The 23934-nt window shown below is 36.9% G+C and overlaps 1 protein-coding gene across 1 annotated transcript in view; it reads left to right on the top strand.

Moving 5' to 3' along the window:
* The window catches only part of CCSER1 (coiled-coil serine rich protein 1), a 657717-nt gene extending 636335 nt beyond the window's left edge, over positions 1-21382 (top strand). Inside the window, exon 11 of the mRNA XM_027706580.1 lies at positions 21184-21382. Coding sequence (XP_027562381.1) covers positions 21184-21269 — 86 coding nt within the window. The 3' untranslated portion in view covers positions 21270-21382. The remainder of the gene's footprint in view (positions 1-21183) is intronic.
* The last annotated feature ends 2552 nt before the right edge of the window (positions 21383-23934 follow it).

Below are 23934 nucleotides of genomic sequence, written 5' to 3'. Positions count from 1 at the left end.
TGAAAAAAATAGCAAAATAAATTCCTGTAAGTTCTTGTTGATCCCTTGAAAATACAGAGGTTGTATTTCAATCTTTCCCCTGGTGAATTTGAGCCACAATGTTAAAGTGGAAATTCAATTGTTGCTTTTCAGTGAATATTAGCTATATGAGCTCAAAGCTGTCAGTTTTGAGGAAGTTTGGATCCAGATATGATTTTGACTCCCACAACATGATAGGTTTGTAGCTTTACTGTTTAAAATACAGTAAAAATTTATAAAAACTCTGTCATTAGAATTCATACTGTTTTCTATTGAGGACTGTTGACTGTGCTACTGTACAATAGTCTTATCAACAGAATGAGACACTGTGAACTTACTGAGAAAGAAATGAGCTGAAAATATTCCATGGTGGTTTCAGAAGAGAAGCTTAAAGTATTATCTACAATGCAAAGTACAGTATAATGCTAACTAAATTAATATTTCGTAAACCACTTTAATGACATTTTAATTATACTTTAAAAAAAATGGTTTTGCAGTTTGTCGTAGGACTGCTACCACATTTGAGTTATTAGTGTGCATTTTTCTTTTTCCATTGTTTTGTTACTATTTCCAGCATTTTGTATTCTGAGCAGTTTCAGAGTGAAATTTCTTGCTTTAAATCATTTGACAGTTTTAATGCTAATAAATTTCACATCTTCAAGAGGGAAGAGGGTGAATTTTGATTTTTGGCTGTAAGAGAGAGTGTTGAACACAGGGAAATAGTCATAAACCACAGCAACCTAAACAACTCCTCATCCCTTGTAATGTGGGTGACAAAAAATCTCAGTGTCTAGGATTGTCATTATTCAGACATTGAATAATTGCAGTCCTAAGGCAAGCAGCTCTTTTTAGCTTTAACAGAACCTCTGAAATGCATAGGTATCCCTTGCTTGGTAGCACAGATGAGTTTTAGGATCTGAAATATCTAGACGTGTAATTTTAAAGATATAATGATATCCCAACTCCCTCTGCATTGCATCCTAAAGATTTCATGTCTTTTTTATGAAACTTTTCCATATAAAACATCACAAACTGACTGCTGTGTGGGGTAAAACTCAAGAACTGTGACAATTCTCAGTGAACTAATGATCCCAGATTTATATTGAGAGTACAATAGATGATTGTGCTATTAGTTAGACACAATCTTTTCCTTGTCTATTGTAGTCTGTGATGAAGGAGAAGGAGGAAACAAAGACCACAGAATTACAGCAACCCACTGGTGTTCTCATCCAAAGCTCAGTGAAATAAAATGAAATTTTTGCCATTTGTTCCAGTGAGGACTGAATTATCTTGAATGTGAAGAAGCAGCTTCATGAATAAAGTTAATAAAAATAAAATAGCTTCCTGTTAAAAAATAATTATCTTCCTTTTCTTTTTTCTTTATTTTTATTAAAACAACAGGAAAAAATAGCATGGAATACCCTCTTTGCTTAAAGATGCCCTAAGATCTAGTCTCCAGACTGAATTTAAATATTACATCATTGCATTTTATTGAGACTTTTCAGAAAACTAAATAGCATGATCTACTTTTCAAAAAGCATCTACGGGAGTTACACAGACTTAAGTGAAATTGCAAAAGGTCCTTTATATTTTCTTCAGACATTTTTTAAGGATTAGTACTAAACTTTAACCAAGCTCAAACCTCAATCATTAGACAAATCTTTTGAGGTTTTTCTCCTTTTCTGTAATTAATTTTAGTGGGAATATTATTAAATTTCAGCCTGCTGTCTAGCTGCATGATAGTGGTACATTTTGGCAAGAATACTGGAGTTAATTTGAAAGGAGGAATGATATTTTTGTTATTTCCAGTGAAGCAGTCAGTCTTACTTGGGATGTATCACTGCATGATCAGAGTAGCATTATGAGCTTCTCTTTTAAAATGTCTAATATATTAATATAGTATTAAGGAACCTTCCTTCCAGCAGGGTCCTAATGTGTTACTCTTACACACTAAAACATTCAGAAGTAAATTCCAGTTACTAGGGGCCTAATCCAAAGCTCTCTAAAGTTAGTGAGTCAATTTGTAAATTCCTTGATAAGAAGCCACTGAATTATATCATTTAAGGGTTGAACCGGAGCCCAAGAAGCAGCTTAAGAATTTTATGTGAGTGCACCTGGGAATATAAATTAGATTTCTTCTACATAATTTTTAAAGTTATTATATATGATTGTTAGGAATTCTAGGGAGGAAGGGTAGAAAGTACCCATTTCAGACACAAAAGCAATCCAGAATGAATGAGGAGACAGTAATAGAAGCTGTGAATGTATAGGAATCATTAACAAAGGGGGGGATAAGAAAAAAAAAAAGATGAAAAAAAAGGAAGATAAAGAAGACCAGAAATTTGAAGTAGGATTAAAGATGTTTTTAGCAAATATATTCACACTATTGGTGGAGACTTCAAAGAGCTTTAATTTGTCTCAAATAAAATTATCAGGAAACTCACAGTTTAAACTTGTGGCATTAAAGTCAGTTTGTGGATTGTTTTGAAAACAATATGTGCAATGGATGTAAGGATATATGTATGGAATAAATGCACCTTATACAATTGTTCTCAGTCTCAGGAAACCTTTCCACTGCCTTTTGTGCAGAATTCAGAGACTTGAAATAAAAATGAGGAGCAAAGGATTCTTATATTGTGGTATCTTCTTCATTGCAGTGTCTGAGCTTCCATCATAATGAAGAATGTGGGAGGTGAATGTGGATTTCCCCTTTGCATCCTTGCTTAAAAGCTCAAAAACTGTGATCGTGTCCTTAATGATCTGCCTTAAAATATACTCTGATGACAATATCTGCCTCTGAAATCTGAACACATACATTTTACCGTATCTATAACAAAGAAGAAAAGTAATTTATTCCTTCTCAGTTATGTGGTATGCTATCTATAAAGTCAGGGACAATAAGTTCTCAATTGATACTTCTGGGAGTTGCTAGCTCTCATATTTCCCATTACTCAGAAGATATCAGAAGGGGAAAAAACAAAACAAACAACCAAAAGAGTCTTTTAAGTGTATTCCTTAAAGCCCCAAACCTTCAGCAGGAGTCATGTAGGTATATGCTCAGATCCACTGAGCAACTGCTCTTTGTGAGCTGCTAGCACAAGTGCATACAAAAGACTTAAATCGTAGTGATGTTCTATTTTCAGCAACAAAATGTTCTGGAGACCTTACAAGGCCTCTGTATAAAATAGAGAGTTTCACCATTCGTCTTCCATACAGCTTTAAATCACCATCTGCACTCATTTGTCTAAATTCAGGATCTCCTCCCAGAAATCTGTAAAAAAAAGAAAAGTTTAATTATGAAAAAGGCTTTGTCTGGCTTTGGGTCTTACATCACTTGATTGCGAGCAATGTGGATAAGCAAAAATCCTAGTATCTTCAGTCTCAAGATAGAAATATCAAAGTAATTCAAAGTTGCAAAATTTTGGGAACAGCCTTTTTCAATATGTAACAGGACATAGAAGTGATGCTAATTTATTTATCCTATATTAAATAGTGTGTCTGAGAATAGCATTAAAAGTGATAAATAATAATCTGATAAACTGATAAAGAGTCTGTCACATTTTAAAAATAAGAAAATGCCTGCCAACAAGGACAGATGGTCTTTGGGTGTTGCAGTATAAGAGTGCACTAGTAATTTCATTACCCTTTTTTGTGAGAACAAATTATGAACCTTTTATTTGCTGTATGTAAAAGCAGGTGTGTTTTACAGAGAGTGAAGGTGTAAGAACCATGTTCTTCTAGATGGTAATCCAGAATACCTGAGTCAGTCCTGGAGTTGAAAGATCCTTGTGTAAAATTAGAAAATCATCCTCTGTTCATCATGTAGTAGATATTAGTAGATATTTCAATTGACCAGTTAGTGCATGGAGATGATGTAGAACCCATGCAATCCCATTTAAATGTGTTTATTCCAATGCAATTTTTATTAATAATTTATGTCCTAGAAAGAATAATTAAGGGCTCCTTACATGTTTTACATTTTTATTTGGTTTTGTCATCATTTGCTTGAAGACATTAAAATTTACCATGGTGATGGCTTTCATTTACTGGCCTAATAGGAACTTGCTGGATATTTATGGCTTTTTCATAGTGAAGTAGTGAATACAAAGTTCCTTAACATCAAAGTTAATAGTTAGATGGTGCCCTTGGGAAATTCCAAAGTTGGTAACTCCCACTGATGTCATATATGAGAGAAAGTTTAACTCCTACTTGCAGCTGTTCCATGCCTTGAAGAACCAGAACATGGAACAAAAGTCTCAGAGATGAACTCAACAAATCCAGTAGCCATGCAGGCTGGATGGAGGTGGCAGTGGCAGAGGACTAGGAGTAGGAAGGTTATAGATATGCACAGGCAAAACTCTGGCACTGGAGATGGGTGGGATCCGTTCCCACTAGAGCTTTATAATCCCCTGTGTCTACAGGAGCCTTGCTTCCCTTCAGGGACAAATGCCAATGGTGTGTCACAGCACAATAGAAGCAGAAGTGCTCTGCATCTGGCAGCAGAGCTCAGGCAGAGGAGGAGATGGATCCCCACCAAGTTTTTTTGCATAACCCGCTTTCAGTTGCCACATTGCTGCCCTCTCATTAAAAAAAAAAAAAGAAAAAAGAAAAGAGAGAGAAAGAAAATCTTGGTCTCCATCTTCCTCTTTGGATGATTGTTCTGGCTGCTTTTCTTGTGTGCCTAAAAAGCATTTGATCAGTGAACTGTTCGTGTTGAAAAATAACTTTCCACATATAGAGAGATTTGAAAGACGTAGCTTTCAGTCACACCAGCTTCCTTATTTAATTCACTGCATAGCCACTCAAACCTGGACACTGGCACAAGGGAATTAGCAGGCAGGGATGGCTGCAGCAAGTTAAACAGCAAAGATGACAGAGGTACAAAACTTAATATAGTGGGTAAGTTTTGCACACAGAGGGTTCTGCCCCATATTGTCTAGCATAGCAGTGGCCATTTTATTTGATATAATGTTAAAAAGTGTAGTTCCCAAGAGAAATATTCTCTAGAGAACCCCAAGCCCCCAGGGAAGAAGTTTAAATAATTCTCCATGGATTTATACCCTTCTTTTTAGTATGAGCTTGAGGTGATTCCCTGAAGTGTTGACATCGTGTTACAGCCTCATATTTGAGAACAAAGCAGTAACGACCAGAGTTAAACACAGGAATATACAGTCTGAATAGAGACATAGCTTTTAAATATGGGGCATTTCTGAATTAGGCTTTGTAATACTGTGGTTTGTCATAATTCACATGCAAAGCATTGGCAAGATAGGGACATTAGGGGTTTTTTTTAGTGCCACACTCCCATAAATTCTTTCATTCTCATTCCTCATTTCCTTGTCTTCCCGTGATAATTTGTAAGAACCAGAAATCACCTATAATTAGCAAACTCTACCTAGAATACCTAGTTAAAGACTCTGCTGACACAGTACAAGTGAGAAGCTGCATATATTTTTCTTTTATATGTCTTTTTCAGATCTAGCATTTTGCATGCTAAAAAGTCAAGCTGTTGTTTCTTTCTGCTAGTAATAGCCATAAATGTTAAGAATGAAGTGAAAATAGCTTAGAAAATTACCATATATTTCTTTCCCTGAGAGAATGAAATAACGTATAATAGGTATTGTTTATGTCATTGTGGGCTAGTTAGATTTAGTGTGCTTTTTATTTCACATTTACACTGGCTATATATATATATAAATGGTCAAATTAAGCCAGTACATCATTTCACCATTTCTAGCAATATTTTAGAAAATATTACCTGTGTGCAACGTGACCTGACCTGTTTGTTCTTATATTTCTTGTGGGTGAGGAATTCACAGGCTTCTTCACTAGAGCTTTCTTTTTTTTTCTTTCTGCATTTTAATACCTATGCAAGTTCTTTCCTTTTCTGCATTTGTGAGATTTGTTATAGGCAACATTGTTTGAACACTGTTTAATATTAAAAGCTTCTTGGGAGAAAGTAAAGATATTTTCATTATAATAGGACCTTAAATAATATTCAATAATATTTTTTCTGTGTAAATATACACTAAGCATAGAAAGAGAAGTTTGTACTGTAGATATAGTTTTTATTTTATTTTCCTTTATGTGAACATATAAATCTGCTTGATTTTATTTTAAGGTGATATTGTGATATTTAAACTCTATTAAAATAAAGCTTAGTGACTGTTATCAGGTAAAAAAAATAAAAGAAAAATATTAGACACCCTTACTAGAACTTTCAGGAGGATGTGTTTTAATATTAATGACAACTTATCATGAGTCATTCTGGTTAGAGATTCTCATAAGGATGTGTGTTGAACTTATAGTATAAATTTTGTTAAATCCACTATTAAGATTTCAAAGCAATGGTACTCTATCTGGAAATGAAAGGTGTTAAATGCAGACTATTTTTCAATTAAATAATTTCTGAAGAGAAAGGAGAACCTACATTTCTGCTATTGAGAAGCAGTTTCATTTTTGTATTGGCATGGAATGCATTTTTGTTCCTGTATAAAGATTGGTATTCACATACACTTTCAGCATTCCTCTTCAGGTACTAAAAGGATAATGCTTTTCTTTCTACATAGCAGCCGCTTCCTATTTATTATCTAACACGTGTTTCTGAATTTAAAGAGAAACAGTCTGAAAAGTTAATATCCCTGTTTCAATTCAAAATCAGTTTGCAAAGCAGTCAGTCTGAGCTTTTTTTTCTTGCAACGCAATTGCTCCATGTATCGCTGCATCTTGAGAAAGGATTTCAAGCGTTAGTGTGTTTTCCACATTTCAAGACAGGATAGTTCAAGGAAAGGGAATCACAGAGTGTCATGACACTGGTCAAGCTTTCAGAAAGAGTATGACTCCCACTTTGAGAGTCTCCTCCTCTTCTGGCAGGTGTGGTAAAATTCTTTGGAGCTCAGGGCAGGAGCAGTTCCCTGCACTACAGCCCGGCACTCAGGCACGTTCAATATTTTCTGTTCTCATTATTTGACGTATTGTCACTGTAGCTGTTGAATAGATTGATTTTTGGCTTAGAAGAAACTGTATGCTGTAAGGTCTTCTTTCTTGTAGCTGCACCTCCAGGAAAATGAGGAAATGGAAAAAGAGAAGGACAAGGAAGAGAAAGGGAAGCAGCGTTGCTGCTTGAACACGAGTTTTCCCAAAGCAGCGATGTACTGTGCACTAAGGAACTGGAGGGGGAAAAAAGAAAAAGCCTGTGTTGCAAGTTTGGGGTGATCAGGTAGATCTTGTGCATGTAGAGCTTCTACATTTCATTTCCTTCCCTAGCACTATGCAGGCAGATGTCAGCATGAGAGTTTGTCTGCTGAGAAGTGTGTAATTATTCCTACATGAAAAGCCAGGAGTCAGCTGTTAACCTGTTTGGCCTCGGGAGGTGAACTGTTGAGACTGCTCTGACAGGGTGGCTTTGTGCTGCTTATTGCATGTGGCAGGTAGCAGTTGGTGGGTGTCCTACTGTTTGCCAGACTTCCTGAGGTAACTAGAGGCTCTCCGTGCAATTGCTCAGCCAGGGTCAGGAAAATGTAATTTTAGGACTATCCTGGCAGCAGTAGATTAGATATATGTTAGGACAAATATGCTGAGTTGTGCTCCAGTGTGCTCTAATGCCCAAAACCGACTTGATTCATCATATTTACTTCTGGCTGATAGGAAAATGTTTGTGAACTGGGGTTTTCAAAATTTCTACTTGATATTCCTAGTGAGACAAGGGTGCTTTTTCAGCATACCTAGTAGTATAGTCATCAGTATAGTTGTTTTTACTCCAGAACACTCTGCTTAATCTCTCTTTCCACGGCTGAGGAAGGGTTTTACTTTGGGACCAGAGCAAAGAACTGCCAAACTAGAGTCTAAGCATCTTCCAGATCACAGCAGAGATTGTGTTTAAAAGACTGAAAGATAGATGACATGCACTAGCTGAAAGCCTGGAAGCAGCAGAGTTGGTATGTGCCTGAATTATAGAGTGTTCCCTGTTTCCTGCAAGGTTTGCAAAAGCGAGGGGAGCAATTTGCCAATGGCTGAGAGGCAGAAACCCAGAGGTGAGATAGGCAGCTTGTAAGATATCCCCTCCTAAATAATGAGCACCTGTGCATTGTAAGCATAGCCTACACAGCCTGCTTCAGGTGTGCTGTTGGAATATTCTGGGGAGTTGTTTGTGTGTGCTTTATAGGCCCATAGGAGTTGATGGATGTCAGTCAAATCTGAGACTTTTATCAGTCCTCAGGGTGTGTGTGAATATGTGCATGCACATTGTCCTCCTTCATAAATTTCAAACATTGCTCATCTTTTATCTTTCAGTGTACAGTTAATTGGAGTGTCTGGAATGTTGCCTTAGACAGCTTTGTTGTCCGTGTGCAAAGTTTTGCTACCATGCTTCCAACTTCCCTGACCTGAAGCACGGTGTCGTTTTAGGTACATTGGCCAAATTTTTAGCCAGTTTAGGTGTTGGTAGTCTCAAATAAAAGGCAGGTTCATTGTACATGGATTAGATTAAATGTATCCTTTTTAGGTAGATGACAGTTTTAAAACAGTGCTGTTTTGGCTGATGAGGGAGAACACTAAGAATATCTGTAACACTAATAAATGCTACAAAATAAAGGAATTCAGCATCACAGGGATTTCAGTTTACAGCAGAAAATCTGATGGTCAGACCAGAGATCTCACCTCTTGAGAGTGCCTTGAGAGCTATTTGTTGCTTGAGTGGCAAGCCATGCAGGTCATGCCACTTAAGCTTGTCAAAGGACTCACCTCTTGGAAAAATTTGTACTCCTTGCCAGATTTAGGACCAATGCACTGGGGCTTCAGCCCCAGTGATAGGATGTAAATAAAAAGCAAAACTAGAAAATGAGTTGCAGATTTTATGTGTGTGTAACTTCCTAAACCCTATTCTGTTCAGTCTTTTGCTTCTCACTTGTTTTCGTAATTGGATCTCAGACTCACAAGTCACAGCGTGGCTGAGGTTGGCAGATCATTCTGTCAAAACCCCCCACTCAATCAGGGCCACCTAGAGCTGGTTGCTCAGGATAATGTCCAGATGGCTTTTGACAGCTCTTTCCAAGGTTGGAGACTCCAAAACTTCCCTGGGCAACCTGTGCTCAGTTACCCTCAGTTACCCTCACAGTGAAGTGTTTCCTGATGTTCAGATGTAGCCTCCTGTGTTTCCATTTGTGCCCATTGACTCTGGTCCTGTCACAGAGCACCACTAGAAAGAGCCTGGCTGTGTTGTCTTTGCACCCTCCCTTCTGGTGTGTGTACACATCAGTGAGATCCCCTTGAGCTCATAAACCCAAGTGAGCAAATCATCTTCTATTACTTTTTTTTTCCAAGTGAGAAACCCACAAGTTGGACTGTAAAGAAAAGAAAATGTAAATTTACACTTTTACAGAGAAAGGGTATGCTGCAATGGGCAGTAGCTAAATGCCTTCCCATGTGCTTTATTAGAAAAAGTTGGAAGTATAGTATGAAATATAATCTTGCTAACCGTCCCTAAGCTAGGCATAGGAATAGAGAACTAGAATCCAATAGAAGTATTTCAGTATTTTTGACAAATTTCTTGATATTGGTTCTCCTAAAAAGAAAGGCAAAATAAGAAATTTCAGTTGATGCTTATTTTTGGTTTTGTTTTCTTTTGTTCGTTTTCCCTTGCTAAGTTTGTGTGATATAGTTTTGCTGAAGGGAATAAGGAAATAAGGAGCTAATATGCTGAATATTTTGAAATAGCTGCATTTTTTTTTACATGTTTCCAGGGAAGTAAGATGGAAAGGAAGGGGTTTTTTAAGTAACAAAATCTTGGTACTGTGAGGCTTTTGTGAAGTGTCGGGCTCTCTCACTTTGCAGGCTGTATCGGGCTCCTCATGGTCATGCATCCTGTATAATCATGTACATTAAGAGAATAGAACTTTCACATCATATATGTAACTACTAAAAAGACCCAAACTTTCTCCAGACAGGGATAACTCCAAATCCAACCAGCACTTTCTCTAAGAACTGTGTATACATAAATGTCTTAGACACTAGTCCCCTCTGCTTTGTAGAGACACTATCTCCTAGCAGCATTTTTGTCAGCAGCAGTATGTTCAACTACTAATTTAGGATTTGTTACCAGAATATAGCAACATTTCCAGTAAGGACCTGGATAGCATTGCTATAAAATATTTTAGTGGATTAAGAAGAAATAAAATACATTCTCCGTTAATTCTCCGTACATTCTAAATTATGCTGTAATTCTGCTCCCTCTTTTGGACTACTTGATTTCACCAAGAGAAATCTATGGCTTTGACTGCAGAGAAGGTCAGACAAGATGACTGTAACAGGTTTTTCTGGCCTTAAAATACATGAAATATATGAAATAGTATTTACCTTGTTGGAGTTCATTTTCCTGAACACTAAGTAGTATGTCTTGTAATGAACACTGCCCTGCACTATCTGGTTTAAAGAGATCTGAATTGAATGGACTCTTATAGATGTACAATAAAAATGCTATGAAATATTTTCCTTCTTTTGTGTAAGCTGCTGGCATAGGCAGAAAGAGACTATTTTATGTACTTATCTGATGGGTTATCTTACCTATGTGAAACTTGGTTTGTTTGAAATTACACAGGGAAATTTTCTATCGCTACCAACTATACTAGTTCTAAAATGTAAGGAGACATGGGTTTGTATTCTTTTTAGAACATAAGGGATTGATGACAACCAGCATGGCTTCACTGAGGGCAAATTGTGCCTGACAAATCTGGTGGCGTTCTATGACAGGGTTACAGCAGTGATGGATAAGGGAAGAGCAACTCACATAACTTACCTCGGCTTGTGCAAAGTATCTGACACGATCCCACATGACATCCTTTTCTCTAAACTGAGAGATATGAAGTTGATGAACGGACCCCTCAGTGGATAAGGAGTTGGCCTTAAGGTCACACTAAAGGGTTGCAGTCAACGACTCAATGTCCAGCTGGAGATCAGCAATGAGTGGTGTTCCTCAGGGGTTGGTGTTGGGACCAGCACTGTTTAACATCTTTATAAGCAACATGGACAGTGGGATTGAGTGTTCCTCAGCAAGTTTGGTGATAACATCAAGCTTTGTGGTGCGGTTGACATGCTGGAGGGAGGGAATGCCATCCAGAGGGACTTGGACAGACTTGAGGTAGGCCCATGTGAACCTCATGAAGTTCAGCAAAGCCAAGTGCAAGGTGCTGCATGTGGGTCAGGGCAACCCCTAACAGGCTTGGAGGAGAATGGATTGAGAGCGGTTCTGGGGAGGATTTGGTAGGATTGGTGAACAAGAAGCTTGACATGACCCAGCAATGTACACTTGTAGCTCAGAAACCAACCATGTCATGGGCTACATCAAAAGCAGTGGCCAACAAGTTGAGGGGAGTGATTCTACCCCTCTACTCCGCTCTTGTGAGACCCCACTTGGAGTACTGCATCCGGCTCTGGTGTCCCCAACACAGAAGGATGTGGACCTGTTGGAGCATGTCCAAAGGAAGGCCTCGAAGATGAGCAGAGGGCTGGAGCAGCTCTTCCACAAAGACAGGCTGAAAGAGCTGGGACTGTTTAGCCTGGAGAAGGGAAGACCTTACAACAAATTCCAGTACCTAAAGGGGGAGAGTAACTTTTTACATGGGCAGAGAGTGACAGGGCAAGAGGGAATGGTTTTAAACTAAAAGAGGAGAGATTTAGATTAGAAGTTAGGAAGAAATTCTTCACTCAGAGGGTAATGAGGCACAGAAACAGGTGGCCCAGAGAAACTAAGGATGCTCCATCCCTATAAGTGTTGAGGGCCAGGAGCAGCCTGGTCTAGTGAAGGTGTCTCTGGTCACGGCAAGGAGTTGGAACTAGATGATCTTTAAGGTCCCTTACAATCCAATTCATTCTATGGTTCTATGATTATGTCATTCAACTGCAAACACTGTTTTGTTAAAGCAACATCTCTTTCATGTTGTATGCATTCCTCATGGAGGTTACATTTCCTTTACAGCTACTTATACCTCCTGTTTGGGAGTCTCTTTCCTTTCTCTGACACAATTTTCTTGCTGTAAAAGTATTTGATATTTACAGATGGGGATCAGATAACAGAATTTATAGGAACCAATTCCATACCAACAAAACCAAAACATTCTTGGATCCATGGTTTAAGAGAAAAAGGAAAAAAAAAAGTAGAGATATTCCCTGCTCCAAGAAAATCTTATTTTTTCTTTCCCTCTTTCTAAGATTGTCAATGCCAAAAAAAACCCTAGGCATGGAATGATTCACTCAGTGTAGATTTATAACCATCATAAATAATAAGATCTTTGAAGAAAATATTTTAAGGGAAATTTTGCTGTTATGAATGAAGTCTCATTCACTGAGTGTTGTCCTGTGGTGTGAAGTTCATGCAGGGTTTTTTTCTGACTGAATCCTACAGCAGGGCATCAGTATCTTTTTGGAATAGTAATGCTTCATCCTGTCATAGGAGTCTGTTTCTTCATGTTGTTGAACACACCAAACCTGACCAGTTAAGGCTAGGGATTGATTGTAGTTATGTTATAATTTTTTGGTCTAACCACAAAGAAAGGCCTAATTATGGAAATTTACTTTAGAGATAAAAAAGTCTGACTACTCTGTGATATTTCATTCCTAAAACAGGTGCCCTCATGTATAGAAATTAAAATTAAAAAGTATTTTCTATTTATCTGCAAGAATATCTTGGTCTCAGTAATCTCATCATAAAAATAGAAAGTCAAGTGAGTTAAAGGGCAGTTAGGATTCCTTTTCATGTCATCAGGATAAAATTTGCCCTTTTTATTACTCTGTTGATTTCTTCTTTGCAGATTGCATATTGAGCTGAGGGATAGTGTCACTGATTAATATGACAATAGCTGATCATCATTTGCCAGTGTATGCAGTTTCCCCCACTGTACTTGCATAAGTTCAGCGCTTATTCTTTCAACAGCAAGGATGCTAATTTATGAACCTCATTTATGAAAACTAATTTTTTGTGAAAATTTAATAGAAGGATTTTTTATTGTTAAATAATGTAATGAAAAAGTTGAGTGTTGGCTAAGTACAATTCATCTGGTGTTTTATGTGTTCTTCTATGAAAAAGCAAGCAGTGCAATGTATTTCAGGAGCCATACATTCACTAGAAATCTGATTTTTTTGTGACATGCCCTAAGTGAAAGTGAGACAAGGAAGTCCTGAACTCAAAGATAAGTATATGTGATTATTTTCTTCACAGAAGGTAAGATATAAAAAATATAAAGAGACACAATAGAGATTTGAGACCCTATATGTCCAGCTGCTAAAGCAAAAGCCTTAATGCCCAAGTATTTAAGATTCTTATCCTAAACATAACAAAATACATCTGTAAGCATAATACCTGTATTCTAACTTTCTTTTCCTAAAAGTATTTTTCAGATATAATGCTATATAGTATATAAGCAATTTTACATTGCATAATAAAATCTTTCCAAGACTACTACTTCTAAAGCTGCTGTCTCCTGGTATCTTACCTAAGGGAATACATCATTATATGAATTTCATTTTATTAAGGGAATACATCATTATATGAATTTCATTTTATATATGAAATTTCTGGTATTATAGGAAATTCAGGGATATTAGAGTAGAAAAACAAATACCTGTTTAATTAGAAGTTTGGTAAAAGCTAAACATGTATGTATTAGTAGCTGTCAAAGGCAATTGCCACCTACAAGTCAGTTTTAATTCAGCTGATCTACACATAATGATAATCAGGTTTTGCTGACCACATGTCAGGCCTGAGGATAGACATGGACTTCATAGCTTTCAGGCTATGGTCATCAATAACACAGGTAAGGCACAAAGCAGAGATCCTTGAACAAGTTATTATATCTACAGAGCACATCAAATGCTGTATAGAAATACTAATTTGCCTTGCAAAGCCAGAACACCTGTGTTAGCATAGCAGTAAATGTCAGCTGAATAGCACATTCTTTCAGAAGGGCTAATTAGCACTTGTCCAGTTTTCCTGATTGTAATTCCAGAGCAAACTCCCTTAGTGTTTCCTCAGGACCTTTGTGTCATACTTCACTGCCCACACTGCACGAACTGTGGTCTTTTGAAGTGACCCTGGTGTTCCCATGAATCCACTTCTCCATTTTCTGTCTGTTCATTTTGCATCAGTTATGCAAAAGAGGACCTTAACTGCAGACACTTGTGACTTTCTATATGACTGTAGCTAAAAGCATGGCACAAGAGGCCATAATTTCTTGGGTTGCACAGAAATAGTGAGACCTAAAGTGCTGGGTGAATGTGGGGCCTATCCAGTCTCCTTTGGTGGAGCCTGGAAGCTTGACTTGGGCATCTTTCTCTAGACTCTGCTGCCTGTAAACAGAGGTGGAGCCTGTGCATAAAAAGAGATTTTCCTCATAATTGGCTGCCATAGCTATGTCTACCCAAAGAAGCTGGGGGGATAGAAGATCAGTAAAAAGAGATGTAAAAGGCTTCGGTAGAGGCAGAGGTGTTATGAGAATTGCTGGAGATGGGGAAGCTAGTATTTGCTGTGAAATGCAAATTTTTCTCTTAGATTTACTAATGAGAAAAATCTTCCAAGTTAACCCTTGAAATGCAGTACTGAGAATGCAGAGTAGTGATTTACTCTATGTTACTAGAAATTAATGGGAATTTCTTCACTGTTTTCTTCCTGCTTTATAAAACAGCATTACATCATTTTACACCTTGTTGCCTTAACTGTGCATTATTACTTACATAAATAAAATTTTTCGAGGATAATTCTGTGTTATGGGAAAGTGAATGTCTTATGTAAGCCCTCAGTCAGTTACTTATCTCACTGTATCACCACTACCATAAAATTATTTTCGGACATTAGCTTACTATAGTTCACTTTTATTCAATTTGCCTGTTTGTTTAAATGGCCTTATGGCAAAGAGGCATGAATTTTAGCATGCCATAATTTTTGCTTTCAGTAAGTAAATGAAGGTGTTTAAAAGGCAGAAAGAGAAATGTATCTGATCTATGTTGACTGCATTCATTTTATAATGGACAACGGCAGAGCTGTCAAATTGATCAGCAGCTGATTCTTACCCATAACCTGTTGATACTAGTCCATGACTTATTTTGATACACTGGGCTTGCTTTCTTCCTCTCATGTGTCACATGTTGCCAGAAGGCAGCATCAGATGTTCAATATATGCAGGTCTGGATTGTAAAAGCCACTCTCTCAGTTTAGGTGCTACTGAAATCAATAAGAGTGAGTGCTTTTTAAGAGTCTTGAATGAAGAACAATTACCTGCAGCAGCTAAATTACATTTTGTATTGGATCATCTCTAGGCTGGAAGCTGGTAAGCACAAAAGTGAGGAGGTGTAGAAATTAAGGAGCTGACATAGTGACAGATGTGGCATACCAAAGTATTGAGTTAACCTGTGTTTTGGTAAATTAGATCTTCACTTATATAAACTGTCAGAACTGCGAAAGGCATCTGAAGGGATATAAATTCAAAAGCGTCATGCAGGGCTTAATCCTTTCCATCCTTCAAAGAAATACAGAGCTATAGCACCTTGTTTTGTTTCTGGTATCCTTTATGTTACTTTATATTTTATGAATTCTGGGCTAGGCCACAAATGAAGACAGTTCTGCAGAAGGTGCTCCAGTCCAGCTGAGACCTGACAGGGGCCAAGTAAGCCATGCTGGGCTGCATAGATAATATTGCATTGGAAGAAACATTTTAGTTCCTCACATATCTGCAAACACAAAATTATTAAGCAGTAGAAAACATGACAGAATCCAAAAAGTCTTCAGGTTTCTGTGAGAATAATTGCTTTCTCTCGTGTGCTTCCATTAACACCTCTGAAAGCAAAAATCCTTTGGGGTGATAAAACCATGTTCTTCGAATACACCACTGTTTGGTTCTTAGGGTGCAGTGGGTAGGCTGATGAGGGAGTATTTTGTTTGCTTTTCTTCTCTATGCCTGCTGTCAGAATGATGTATTTAAGAAAGCTGCTCTATTTGAAAGAATTACATTATAGGCATCTAAGACTCCCAGGTGCCTCTGGGCACAGACATTTTAAAAATCTGCACCCTTTTTGGGGTGTTTTTGTAATTCATGTCTTTCCTGTCATTTTTTATTAGTACTTTATCACAAGACAGTCAGAAACAATATTCATTTTGGAATGTCCTGCAGCAGTATTGTCTTGTTGTTAACTCTTGTCATATTTCACTCATTGGGTTTGAAAATGGAAAGTGATGAATGACTACAGTGTTTTGTTTGTACCATGTCTCATTCTGGAGCTTTCTCTGAGAGTAGTGCATTTTCTTTACTTCGTGATGGGTCATCGAGGGGGCTTGGGTTTTTTCCTAATATTAGAAAAAGTTGCTAGAATGACGATCACAAAGAGGAACCCTCAAAAAACATTTATGGAAAAGGTATTTTAAGAATATTAAGTTCATATTTTGGTTTAATCTTGATGTATTTAGCGGCAGTGTGGAATAATCAAACCTAAAATATTTTTCTATTTCTCGCATATTTGTACCTTAAAACATAACTGATCATGATACAAACCTATCAAAATTTTACAGCCAGTCAGATTTTAATAAAACCCTTTTTTGTTTTCTTTTTGAGAAATAGACTCAAGCATGAAGCATGCACTTTTTGTGCGTGTGTGTTTAATATGATCAGGAAATTCAAATCCAGATGTTTTCTTAAAGGTTAAGACATATTTGAAACAACAAAGGAAGCCTTTTTTTCCCCCCTGCATATATTTAAAATGGGCCACTTCTGAAAGAAATTTCACAGCCCCATTTGCATCCTAATTGCAACCCATTTCCTGGGCCCACAGTTAGGCAGACTATAGAGTGGCATTGGGGATTTCTGGGGCAGAGAAGTTGTTGGTTCTAGCTGAGCTACTGAAAAATAAAAGGGAAAGAGATGAATGGATTTTTTGCTTCAGCAGTCACCAGCTGGCAGATCAGCTCCTTGGAGCACTGCCAAGCAGCAGTTTACAGCAGCCCTGCAGCTGCTCTAGGCTAGGCTGGAGCACGACTGGCATGAAGCCACCTTCAGCTTTGGACAAGGACTCAGCCTTCAAATTGGCAAACAGATGCATTGGGATTGTGGCTTTGCTCGCTCAGGTCTAATGCTCATAGAACGCAGTTGGTACCTAAAAGTCCATTGCAGAAAATTTTACATTAAATGTTTACAGGAAGATAAGGAGAAATAGGTTAAAAATAAATGTTTAAGTTTGTCCAACATTTTTGTTGTTGTTGGTATGGAATGTGTGGTTTTCACTTTTGTACATTTCATTCTGGGACATTTTTCTCATTCTGACCAGCTCATAAGGATCCTAAATAAATGTAAAATAGACCAGCAAGAAAACCCAATTGGATTGTATTCTTTCAAGCTAAATTATCTGAATTCATTAAATGAACAAGAACATACAACTAATTTTAATTCTGTATGCTGTGAATTTTATAAAAATGTTAGAATGATAGCAAAAAATAACTTGCATTAAAATCAAACCAGCATTGGACTTTTTATTGATAATATTTTGGAGGGAGAATAATGTTATTTGTGTGAAGAGAGGGGTGAGAATTTCTTGTTGATTTTGACTCCCATCTGATCACTGTTCTCTCTTTTCCTGATTAGAAGCTATTCTTCAGTAATTTTTCATAGATAACAACAATAGTATTGGGTTTGGGAGTGTTTCTGTTAAAATCTCTGCTCATTTGATATCTAACTATGCATCTGATAGAATGAGTCTGTCTCTCCTTGTTAACCATCCTGTTATCTTATTGCTGGCGATATGGCCAAACCAATGTCTTAGAGTACTGATGGCATATTCTGAATTTCTTTTGGTATTTTAAAGTCTAGATGAATTAGCTCTTAATTTGTCATCACCTGGTATTTGTTTAATTGTTCAATAGAAGAGGAATTTCAGCAAGTTACAGCTTCACAAAACTAAGAGCTTCCCTAACCATATCTATATTATTAAATATTTATTGATGCATACACACAAACTCTCTCCCCCATTGCCCAGGAACCAGAAGCAAGTATTTTGTAGACCTACAAACCAGCATTTATTTTCTAAATTGAAAATATTTCATGTGAAATATAACCTTGATAAGGAAGAGCAAAGAAACACCACAGTGCCGGATATTCATAACAGCATTTCATCAAGATCAAGTTAAAAAGCAGCATAAAAAAATCATGTAATCATGCCTTGACCTGTTACTGGTACCCAGATTCAACAGTATGCCTTGCTTTGAACATGCTACTGCAGTTTTTATTTTCAAGATCAGTTGATTCTTCTCTATTTACTTTAAAACCTTCCTTGTTGGTACAAATAATTTCACAAGAATTTTTTCCCTACAAGTTTTTATTTTTCATTCTATTTCAAGAGGCAAGAGTGACTGCTTAGAAATTCTTAAGATTATAAGACAACTTGTATCCAAGACTTCTAGCAATGATCATGCTTCTCACTAGAAGTGACCTGTGTAGCCAAAGCCACAAAGGTCTACAGCAACATGTTTAAACTCTGGTTATTCACATGTCATGCTGCTTATGCCTGAGTAATCTGATTGAATGAAGACAAGGACAGGGATATTTACTGATTAAACAGATTAATTGCATGCTTTTGATGGCACATCAATAGCAGCTGTAAGAAGAGAAATGGTTCTTAATTCCTAGACTTTTTACTGAGTAGTGTATACGACCACTACAAGCTTTGAGGTGGTTTTATTAAAACAAGTATATACTGACCAATCTGCAATATCAGTGTCTATTTTTGTGAGTTTTGGGAGAAGATTATGATTTCCATAAATTGGAAAACTGTCCTTGGAAATTACTTACCAATAGCCCAATATTAAAAGAAAAGGCTATAGTAAGTAGGGGTTTATAGAGTTTGATACTATTAATTTACTATCAGGATGATGGACTAGAGATTATTCTTATTAAATTTATAGTTTACCTGAAGTTGGGTGGGATGGAAAGTAGATTAATAGATAAAACTGGAATTCAGAATTATCTTGATACATTAAAGATCAAAGGAAAAATTATGAAATTCAACATAGACAAATTAGGTATTATGTCTAAGTGACAATAATCAGCTGAACTTAGAAATAATTTTGTAGAAAAAAATCATGGAACTATTGTGGACAACCAGATGAACATGAGTGAACAATTTCATGCTGTTGCCAAATGAAATTACTAATCTTACACTGGAGTAATTAAAAGAAGCAGATGAAGAAGTCCTTTCTAGGATTAATAGTGTTTCTTCTGCTTCATAATGGTGCGGGATTACCTGGAGTACTGTACTCTTGGGCCTTATGCCTAAAGTAAAAAATGGTGGAATTACTGAAGGGAATGTATAGAGAAGACAAGTGTGAATGACTCATAGTCTAGCAGATGAGTCCTATGAGAAAAGATCAACATGATATTTTTTTATTCTAGAGCAGAGAAGATTAAGGGATTGCTTGACAGCATTCTTTGAAGACAAACAGGTATTCAAGATAAAACAGCAATTCTTTCATCATTTCCATGGCAGAGACAGAGAGAAAGAGAGAAGGAATAGACTTAAATCCAGAGAATAGACTAGAAGTCCCATCACAAGCTTCCTCTAAGGTTTTGTATCAATCTTTAGGTTGTCAAAGGGTGTAGGGTGACATGGTAACTCCAGAAACATTCCCCTACACTAAATGCAGGGATTTTTGGCAGGGCATTAAATTTGACTCTTTTGTCAAAGTAGGAAGATTTTATTTACTGCCTAAAGAAAGAAAGATAGATAGATAGATAGATAAATTAACTGTTAAAAAGTGATTGAACTTGCAGACAGGTTCCCCCAAGAATGATTCCCTAGTAATCAAATGGAATTTCATTTTGTCATCTATGTCCAGTAAGCATAAAAACTGAAATAATGTTTTCCAGAAGCGTTCTGCTCCCATTTATGAATCTGGATGCAATCAGCACTGAATAAAGTGGAAAAAAATGATGCTCCAGTACTAATAATTTTTTAAAGTATTATCTCTGATACCTAAAATGCACTGCAGTCCTTGCATCCAAACCTGTAAAATCATGACCATTAGCCTGCCTACACTAAAAAAAGGATTTAAGCTGTTGGTATTGACTGTATCATTCTTCTGTGTTGCTTAAAATAGAAATGCATGTGAAGTGATACAATTCATTCTGAAACAATATATCCAAGTTTCCTATAGAATCAGGGAAACGTCCTGAAATATTTTTAGCAAAATATTGTTGTAAGGCTTGGTAGTATTTTTACTTCTCTCAGCTTTGTTTTGCAACGTCAGAGCCCATACATTAATGTAAATGTCAAGAATGCTACTATGTCCTTTTAGAGTTCTGTTGCAGAAAACCTATATGGAGTCAAATTGGACTTTTGTTGCAGATTAACTAGTTGCTTTAACCAGGGAAAGTGAACCATCATCTCGTCCTCAGTCAGGTGTTCTGTGGAGGACAATATGAAGTATTACACTAGTTACACGCTGAAAATCAGCAGCAATCATTGTCATGTACAGATAGATTACCATCACCTAAACAAAATCAAATGCATGTGTGATTACACAGCATCAGAAGTTGGTAACATGCTGGAATCCATCTTACATTGTATTTTTACCGGGCAGCTGAAATAAAATTATTACTCTGTATTTGACTTGTAAATATGCACTAAAACACCTGGATTCAAGGGACAGTAAGAACTGAGCATGTTCTAAGCTTAACCAAGGCATGAAGATCTTTAGAAACATGTTCTTTAGATTTTGTAAGTATTTGAGAGTATTAAGTTTTGAACTGCATGCAATGAAAATTCTTGTTGTTTCATCATGTGAAATGCTTTTGAAAATCTGTTTACAATTCATGGAGACTTTTTATCCAGTTATTGTGTTCTGAAAAAAAATTATCCTCCTTTGATCTAAACTGTTTTTTTAAAGAAAATGCCTAAATCATTACCTGTAGTAAGCATTTGTCAATGTTAATGCTGTTAAATATGAATGAACAGTACTTTTATTTTATGCTGACAGTGCCTTGGAAGTTTTACCAGCAGTTGAGAGTCATCTTTCGTTTTAGTCTGCCAGACCCATGTGCTGGGTCTACAGAAATGTGTAGTGAGGAGTGTTTTATATACTCTATACCATTTTTCTACTGTGTTCTTTACTAATACTTTTGTTTTGTCTTGTTTCCCCAGACTACATATCCAATCAGAATGGTGAGCCAAAATCTCAGCACAAGGGACAGAAAGTCAGCACATACTCCCACCGAGGACCCTTTTAGACACCCGTCAGGCAACCAAGCAGCAGCCTATGAAAGCAAGAGCTGTCAGCTGTCTAATTTGTGTCTGAGTAACCTGCTAAAAGAGAAGGAGATCGTGGAAGTCATCAAGCATACTAGAGGCACATATGAAACCCTCACTTCAGAGATCACCCAAAATGGTTTGGCTATCACGGCACCGAGTACAGAAAAGCCAGCATCCAAGGCAGACAGCTATCCAATGTTCTCAGGGGCTCCAAAAGACCAAATTGCTGTACCTCGGCAGCACACCACCTTCACAGGGAGACTTGGACAGCCTCCGAGGGGACCCATCTCCTTACACATGTATAGCAGGAAAAATGTTTTCCTCCACCACAATTTACACACAGCAGAGCTACAGACTTTAGGTCAACAAGATGGCTAACCAGGTGCTTATATTCTGGCCATGGAAGGAGAGTTGATTAAGGAGGAACATAAGCTCGCCTAGAACTCAGTCTTCACTTCTCATCTGTTGCTACTTTCATGTGAAAAAAAATAAAGTAAAAATTTAACATTGTCTGTAGGTTCCATACTTTCCCAACTGGGACTGAGGCAAAAGGATGAACTAAATTGTTAAATAACTAGCCTGATTTGTCATGTGGAAGTCACCATGGATGTAATAAATGGGACCATTTGGCTGGCACTGCTAGTCCAATATTGGCAAAATATTTTTTTCCCTCTATAAGTTACTATCATTCCCAAAAGTCCTAGAAGATGATCTTAAATAATATCATGTATGTTTAATAATATTACTGGTAAAGTAGATGTGAGGAATGAATAAATAATAACTAGTAAACCCTCTTGAATTTTATAGAGACTAGGGAAATAAGGAGTCAGAAATCTTTAAGGACCCTCTTTTTACACATTTTTTTAAATACAGTGAAATTTTCTGACTTGTAGAGGTGTGTTACCACTTCCTGCTATGAGTGCCTCATGCCACAGTAGAGGAGATGAGTGATTTTCCTCTAACAGCAAGGTCCATAGAGACTCGCCAGGTTTTTAAGTCAGTAATTGAGTCCCAAATTGAGAATGTCAACCTTCCCTTCCTTCCTCCCACCTTTATTTAGCGACATTTCTTCAGGTGTTTCTGTTCTATGAGGACATGTCAAGTTGTGCTTTACAGGCACTGTATCACTCATGATGCAGTGTGACATTCTGCTATATAACGCATCCTATAGTTTCATTTCACTTCCCAAACCAAAAATGGGTGCAAGACAAAAGAGAAGTCTTATTACCCAGGCCTGCATAAGTCGAAATTTCTGTAGGCTCTATCATCTGTACTTAAGAACCCAGTTTATACCAACTCAGCAGGTTTGCTAGTCTTGACATATTACACAAAAGTAAGGTTAATTTAATGCCTGGTCTCGCAGGGGTATGAAATCATCTGATCACACCATAGAACTTGCAGACCTGTCAGTAGCAAAAGATCTGGTTTTCCCCTCTCAGAAGGCCTGAAAACAGGCATCTGAGTCAAGTTACTCTAAACATGTGGCATATACTAAACATGACACTTAGTTTACAATCTGTCCGATGGAGGGTAATCTGCTTGAATTATAGAAGGACATACAGTTAGTAGTTTATAAATAATCTGGCACATTTAAGTACGATTGAGGCAGATCTGAGACAAGTCCCCTCTCTTAACTGGTGATTAAGAAAGCCAAGGGTGCAGCACATTCTCACACAAAGAAGCAGGCCAGTGCAACTTAACAGAAATAGCATATAGTGAAAAACAAAGCTTTTATAGCCACTAAAAATCTGTAACTTTTGAAAGGTAAGTCACATAGAGCATGTAAAATGAACTATGATTCAATTTTACCTAGTGTTAAATATATCTGTTTCACTACTTAATATTTGGATTAACACAAGGATTGGTTAGATTAAGAAAAAAATAGACTATGAGCTTGGCAGATATTCTGCAAAGTGATTTCAGCAGCCTGAAATTTCAGGCTTCTGTTTATTGAGGATTTTATTTTGGTTAGAGCAGATTTTATTACATTATCTGATGTTGAAGAGAGCAGGTTTTGTCTAAATATTCTGTAGTGATAATTTTGAGTATCCAGAGATGGATACATAAGAATGAAGACAAATATTTGCCAAAATTCTTCATGTTCATGTGTACATTGCTACTGCCAAAACAGAATGTGCAAAAATTGCAAACACAGCTTGACCGAATTAACTATGGGTATTCAAGACTCCCAGTTCTGCATTGCAACTCATAATTTAAAGTCTACCAAAAAAGTTAAAAATAATAGTAAGAGAATTTCACTACTCAGAATCACTTTCTGTTCTGAGCAATCTCTTAATGTCGTTGTAGATTCAGAGGACAGTTGATTCTTACTAACAATTCATTTCGATGTTGCTGATCTCAAAAGTTGATGTGTGCAATTATATTTCAGATCTGTAAATAAATAAAACATATGCTGTAATCAAGGATTTTTTTTTTTTCCAGGATACAAATGTACTATACTACATTAAAAAAAAAAAAAGGAAAAAACACCCCCCTCAAAAAAAACCCAAAAAACCCAAACAAACAAACAAACAAAAACTAAAAAAAAAAAACAAAACCAAACCATAGCTTATGTACTACAGTTGTTCATTTCCTGGAAAAGTGGACTTTTGGATTACACTTTATTAAAAAAAAATCCATCTA

Source organism: Neopelma chrysocephalum, unplaced genomic scaffold, assembly GCF_003984885.1.
Source record: "Neopelma chrysocephalum unplaced genomic scaffold, ASM398488v2 Primary Assembly neopelma1_382, whole genome shotgun sequence".
Taxonomy (NCBI): Eukaryota; Metazoa; Chordata; class Aves; order Passeriformes; family Pipridae; genus Neopelma; species Neopelma chrysocephalum.
The sequence above is the reverse complement of the archived record's forward strand: the minus strand, read 5'-3'. Positions and strand labels throughout refer to the sequence as shown.